This window comes from Marmota monax, unplaced genomic scaffold (genome assembly GCF_021218885.2).
Source record: "Marmota monax isolate L192 unplaced genomic scaffold, Marmota_monax_Labrador192_F-V1.1 WCK01_AAM20220418_F8-fsc00041, whole genome shotgun sequence".
Lineage (NCBI taxonomy): Eukaryota > Metazoa > Chordata > Mammalia > Rodentia > Sciuridae > Marmota > Marmota monax.
The window spans coordinates 10,244,327-10,250,442 of record NW_026695238.1 but is presented as its reverse complement, the minus strand read 5'-3'; the positions used below and the strand labels follow the sequence as shown (position 1 = coordinate 10,250,442).

The following is a 6,116-nucleotide window of genomic DNA, read 5'->3' as shown; positions in this document are numbered from 1 at the left end:
TGGAAAACAAAATACCATTAAACCCAGCGACACGCGTCATCTCTGTAGGTCTTTAATACCAGCTGGGAAAGCAGGGACAATCTGCTTGTTTATAGGTCACCTTAAAAAAATAACCCCCCAAACCAAAAAACTTTGGGGAGCTTTTGCTTGTGGTGAGACAAATACCGCAAGGTAACCAAGCAAGAGGCTGTGCAACTAGACCCAGGCTGCTGACCTGTTCTAACTCATGAAGTACTCATTTTCCTGTACAGTTGAGCTGGCACTATCCTTGTTTTCTCCCGCTTATCCTTGTGGTCAAGGTTAAAAATTTATAGGGTGGTTCAATGGGTGTGGAAGCTGTGTGTGAAACAAACATTTCAACCAATATTTGCACAGTAGGGTTTTGGCCTTGTGAACCCTCGTAGGTCCCTAGCATCCTTTTAAAATAAAATTGACTTGGGATTATGATGAGGAGTATCTCATTTGCCCTTACCCCTACGTGTGACTCCCTGTTTTCTAGAACGACAGGGGAAGAGGGAGAAATTGTGATATTTACATGTTCTCCCTAATTGAACAGCAGCTAAAGCCACAGTGCCAGACGTGAGGCGCTTGCCGGGAAATTCAGGTTCTCTGGAGTGACCTTAACCCCCCAATCACTGCCCTTGGGCATCCCTCTTCCTACAAGGTACCTGGAGGCAGCAAATCTGGGGACTCCAAGGTGGAAGGCTAGCCCTGAAGTCCCTTAGAAAACCTTACAAAAAGCTAGATCTGCTTACCACGGCCTATCCCCCTGAAGCCGAAATACACCTTTTTATTTCCGGGGAGGAAAAACCTTGACTAGAAACCTCTACCCGAGGGGTCCTCTTACCTGTTAGGTAAGATCTAGCCCAGCTCCGGGGCCCCCCTCCTCCCCGGCCCTCCCACGCCGGGCTCCGCAGCCGCAGTGCCCCCCCCCGTCACCCCCCACCCTCACTCCTGCGTCTTCCCGAGCTCGCCCCCTCCCGTTTTCCCAGACTCCCCTCGTGTTTTCGGGTAGCCACCCAAACACCCCCGCGAGCGCCGGCCGCGGGGATTCCTGCGGGCCGGGGGCGCCCTAGGTGGTGCGAGGGCAGCTAGGTGCTGCGCCCCGGCGGACGGCCGCGGAGGGGCGCTGCCCGAGCGCAGCGCAGAGGCCCGGCGCGGCGCCGCTGCGGCACGGCCGGGGGGCGGAGAGGGGCGGGCGCGGGGCGGGCTCGGCCCGGAATGTGTAGAGACCCGGGCGGGAGCCTCCCGGCGGCTGCCCGGCTGCCGAGCGCGGAGACTCCGTCACGTGTTTTTCTCCTCCGAGTGAGACGGCGGCGCGGTCGGAGGGGGCCGGCGCGCAGAGCCAGACGCCGCCGCTTGTTTTGGTTGGGGCTCTCGGCAACTCTCCGAGGAGGAGGAGGAGGGAGGGAGAAGTAACTGCAGCGGCAGTGCCTCCCGGGGAACAGGCGTCTTCCCCAATCCTTCCCAAACCTCCCCCTCTGCCTCCCTCCCTAGTCCCCTCCCCTCCTCCCTTGCCGACTGGAGCGAGGGGCAGGGATGAGCTTGTCCCTCTGGACCGTCTCCGGCTCCCACGTCTGCCCAGTAGCGTTTCGCGTGGAAAAGCCACTTTCCCCGCCCGCCGAGATGGGCTCGAATGAGGGCTGCGGAGGACGCGTCCGCGGGCGGCGGCAGCAGCAGCAGCAGCAACAGCCGCAGCGCCGCGGTCTCTGCGATTGAGCTGGTATTTGGGCGGCTGGTGGCGGCGGGGACGGTTGGGGGGGTGGGAGGAGGCGAAGGAGGAGGCGAAAGAGGAGGAGGGAGAACCCCGTGCAACGTTGGGACTTGGCAGCCCGCCTCCCCCTGCCCAAGGATATTTAATTTGCCTCGTGAATCGCTACTTCCAGAGAGGAACTCTGGAGGGAAGGCGTGCGCGCCTGCAGGGGCACCACAGGGACCCCCTGGCCGCCGCTGCCTTCCTGCGCCGGACTTAAGCTGAGGCGGCTAGAGATGCATCTTAGCTCCTTCCTGGCTGCAGTGGTTGAGGGGACACTTGGCTTTCGGGAAGATCGTGGCCGCATTCACCCCTGACGCATTGCCTCCCCTCTGGGCATAAAACGCCCATAAACTCCAGTCGGCTCTCTTCCTTGGCGCAGCCACTGCGTCCTTCTTTGCTACCCCTCCCCACTGCAGGGGGCAGCGTGGATTTAGGAGTCGGGGTTTCTTCAGCCTTCAGCCTTGTTTGCATGTGCGGGGCCGCGGTGAGGAGCCTCCGCCCCCCAACTAGTTGTTTTTTCGGCGCCTCCTTTTGCTCAGCGGCTGTGGCGGTGGCGGCAGCATGGCGAGTCCTCCAGATACCGAAGGTTTCTCGGACGTGCGCAAGGTGGGCTACCTGCGCAAGCCCAAGAGCATGCACAAGCGCTTCTTCGTGCTGCGGGCGGCCAGCGAGGCCGGGGGCCCAGCGCGCTTGGAGTACTACGAGAACGAGAAGAAGTGGAGGCACAAGTCGAGCGCCCCCAAACGCTCGATCCCCCTCGAGAGCTGCTTCAACATCAACAAACGTGCTGACTCCAAGAACAAGCACCTGGTGGCTCTCTATACCCGGGACGAGCACTTTGCCATTGCTGCGGACAGTGAGGCTGAGCAAGACAGCTGGTACCAGGCTCTCCTGCAGCTGCACAACCGTGCCAAAAGCCACCACCACGAAGGGGCCTCAGCCCCTGGAGCAGGAGGCAGTGGTAGCTGCAGTGGCAGCTTGGGCCTCGGCGAGGCTGGAGAGGACTTGAGCTATGGAGATGGGCCCCCAGGACCTGCGTTTAAGGAGGTCTGGCAGGTGATCTTGAAGCCCAAGGGCCTGGGTCAGACAAAGAACCTGATTGGCATCTACCGCCTCTGCCTGACCAGCAAGACCATTAGCTTTGTGAAGCTGAACTCAGAGGCAGCGGCTGTGGTGCTACAGCTAATGAACATCAGACGCTGCGGCCACTCTGAAAACTTCTTTTTCATTGAGGTGGGCCGTTCTGCTGTGACAGGGCCTGGGGAGTTCTGGATGCAGGTGGATGACTCGGTGGTGGCCCAGAACATGCATGAGACTATCTTGGAGGCCATGCGGGCCATGAGTGATGAGTTTCGCCCTCGAAGCAAGAGCCAGTCCTCATCCAACTGCTCCAACCCCATCAGTGTCCCCTTGCGCAGGCACCATCTCAACAACCCCCCGCCCAGCCAGGTGGGGTTGACCCGCAGATCACGCACTGAGAGCATCACTGCCACCTCCCCTGCCAGTATGGTAGGTGGGAAGCCAGGATCCTTCCGTGTGCGCGCCTCCAGCGATGGTGAAGGCACCATGTCCCGCCCAGCCTCTGTGGATGGCAGCCCTGTGAGTCCTAGCACCAACAGAACCCACGCCCACCGGCATCGGGGCAGCTCCCGGCTGCATCCGCCTCTCAACCACAGTCGCTCCATCCCCATGCCTTCTTCTCGCTGCTCGCCTTCGGCAACCAGCCCAGTTAGTCTATCATCCAGCAGCACCAGTGGCCATGGTTCCACTTCGGACTGTCTCTTTCCAAGGCGGTCTAGTGCTTCCGTGTCTGGTTCCCCCAGTGATGGCGGTTTCATCTCTTCGGATGAGTATGGCTCTAGCCCCTGCGACTTCCGAAGTTCCTTCCGCAGTGTCACTCCGGATTCCTTGGGCCACACCCCACCAGCCCGAGGCGAGGAGGAGCTGAGCAATTATATATGCATGGGTGGAAAGGGGGCCTCCACTCTAACAGCTCCCAATGGTCATTACATTTTGTCCCGAGGTGGTAATGGCCACCGGTACATCCCAGGAGCTGGCCTGGGCACCAGCCCAGCCTTGTTGACTGGGGATGAAGCTGCCAGTGCTGCTGATCTGGATAATAGGTTCCGGAAGAGAACTCACTCTGCAGGGACATCCCCTACCATTTCCCACCAGAAGACCCCATCCCAGTCCTCAGTGGCTTCCATTGAGGAGTATACAGAGATGATGCCTGCCTATCCACCAGGAGGTGGCAGTGGAGGCCGACTGCCTGGCTACAGGCACTCTGCCTTCGTGCCCACCCATTCCTACCCTGAGGAGGGTCTAGAGATGCATGCCTTGGAGCACCGCAGCAGCCATCATCGCCCAGATAGTTCTACCCTCCACACTGATGATGGGTACATGCCCATGTCCCCAGGGGTGGCCCCAGTGCCCAATAGCCGGAAGGGCAGTGGGGATTATATGCCCATGAGCCCCAAGAGCGTGTCTGCCCCACAGCAGATCATCAACCCCATCAGACGTCATCCCCAGAGAGTGGACCCCAATGGCTACATGATGATGTCCCCCAGTGGCAGCTGCTCCCCTGACATTGGAGGTGGGTCCAGCAGCAGCAGCAGCATCAGTGCCGCCCCTTCTGGCAGTAGCTATGGGAAGCTATGGACAAATGGGGTTGGTGGGCACCACTCTCATGCCCTGTCTCACCCCAAGCCCCCTGTGGAGAGTGGGGGTGGCAAGCTCTTGCCTTGTACAGGTGACTACATGAACATGTCACCAGTGGGGGACTCCAACACCAGCAGCCCCTCTGACTGCTACTATGGCCCTGAGGATCCCCAGCACAAGCCAGTCCTTTCCTACTATTCATTGCCAAGGTCTTTTAAGCACACCCAGCGCCCTGGGGAGCCAGAGGAGGGTGCCCGGCACCAGCATCTCCGCCTCTCCTCTAGCTCTGGTCGCCTTCTCTACACTGCAACTGCAGAAGATTCTTCTTCCTCCACCAGCAGCGACAGCCTGGGTGGGGGTTACTGTGGGGCTAGGCCAGAGCCTGGCCTCCCACATCCCCACCATCATGTCTTGCAGCCCCATTTGCCTCGAAAAGTGGACACAGCTGCTCAGACCAACAGCCGCCTGGCTCGGCCCACAAGGCTATCTTTGGGGGATCCCAAGGCCAGCACCTTGCCTCGGGCTCGAGAACAGCAACAGCAGCAGCCCCTACTGCACCCTCCGGAGCCCAAAAGCCCAGGGGAATATGTGAATATTGAATTTGGGAATGACCAGCCTGGCTACTTATCTAGCCCTATGACTTCCCGCAGCTCACCTTCTGTTCGGTGTCCATCCCAGATCCAGCCAGCTCCCAGAGAGGACGAGACTGGCACTGAGGAGTACATGAACATGGACTTGGGGCCGGGCCGGAGGGCAACCTGGCAGGAGAGCAGTGGGGGGGAGATGGGCAGAGTGGGCCCTGCACCTCCAGGGACTACTAGCATTTGCAGGCCTACCCGGGCAGTGCCCAGCAGCCGGGGTGACTACATGACCATGCAGATGGGTTGTCCCCGTCAGAGCTACGTGGACACCTCACCAGTTGCCCCTGTCAGCTATGCTGACATGCGGACAGGCATTGCTGCGGAGGAGGTGAAACTGCCCAGGGCCTCAGCGGCTGCTCCTCCTTCAGCCTCCACAGCCTCTTCTTCCCCTGCTGCACCTCAAGGAGCAGCTGAGCTTCCTGCCCACTCTTCCCTTTTGGGGGGCCCACAGGGACCTGGGGGCATTAGCGCCTTCACCCGGGTAAGCCTCAGTCCGAACCGCAACCAGAGTGCCAAAGTGATCCGTGCAGATCCACAAGGGTGCCGGAGGAGGCATAGCTCAGAGACCTTTTCCTCAACACCTACTGCTTCCAGGGGGGCCAACACGGTGCCCTTTGGAGGAGGGGCTGCAGTAGGGGGCAGTGGCAGTGGTGGCAGCAACAGCAGTGAGGATGTCAAACGCCACAGCTCTGCTTCCTTTGAGAATGTCTGGCTGAGACCTGGGGAGCTTGGCGGAGCCCCCAAGGAGGTGGCCCAAGGGTGTGGAGCTGCTGGGGGTTTGGAGAATGGTCTTAACTACATAGACCTGGATTTGGTCAAGGACTTCAAACAGCGCCCTCAGGAGCGCCCCCCTCAAACGCAGCCTTCCCCACCTCCACCCCCCCATCAGCCCCTGGGCAGTAGTGAGAGCAGCTCCACCAGCCGCTCCAGCGAGGATTTAAGCACCTATGCCAGCATCAGTTTCCAGAAGCAGCCAGAGAACCGCCAGTAGCTCAACTGGACGTCACAGCAGGTGCGTTTCATGGTGTCAGATTCAGAAGACAAAACTGCTTTTAATCTTG

The 6,116-nt window shown here is 59.9% G+C and overlaps 1 protein-coding gene across 1 annotated transcript in view; it reads left to right on the top strand.

Moving 5' to 3' along the window:
• Positions 1-1,252: 1,252 nt before the first annotated feature.
• Irs1 (insulin receptor substrate 1) overlaps positions 1,253-6,116 on the top strand; it is a 59,993-nt gene continuing 55,129 nt past the window's right edge. The window contains exon 1 of the mRNA XM_046439716.2: positions 1,253-6,067. Coding sequence (XP_046295672.1) covers positions 2,318-6,046 — 3,729 coding nt within the window. The 5' untranslated portion in view covers positions 1,253-2,317 and the 3' untranslated portion in view covers positions 6,047-6,067. The remainder of the gene's footprint in view (positions 6,068-6,116) is intronic.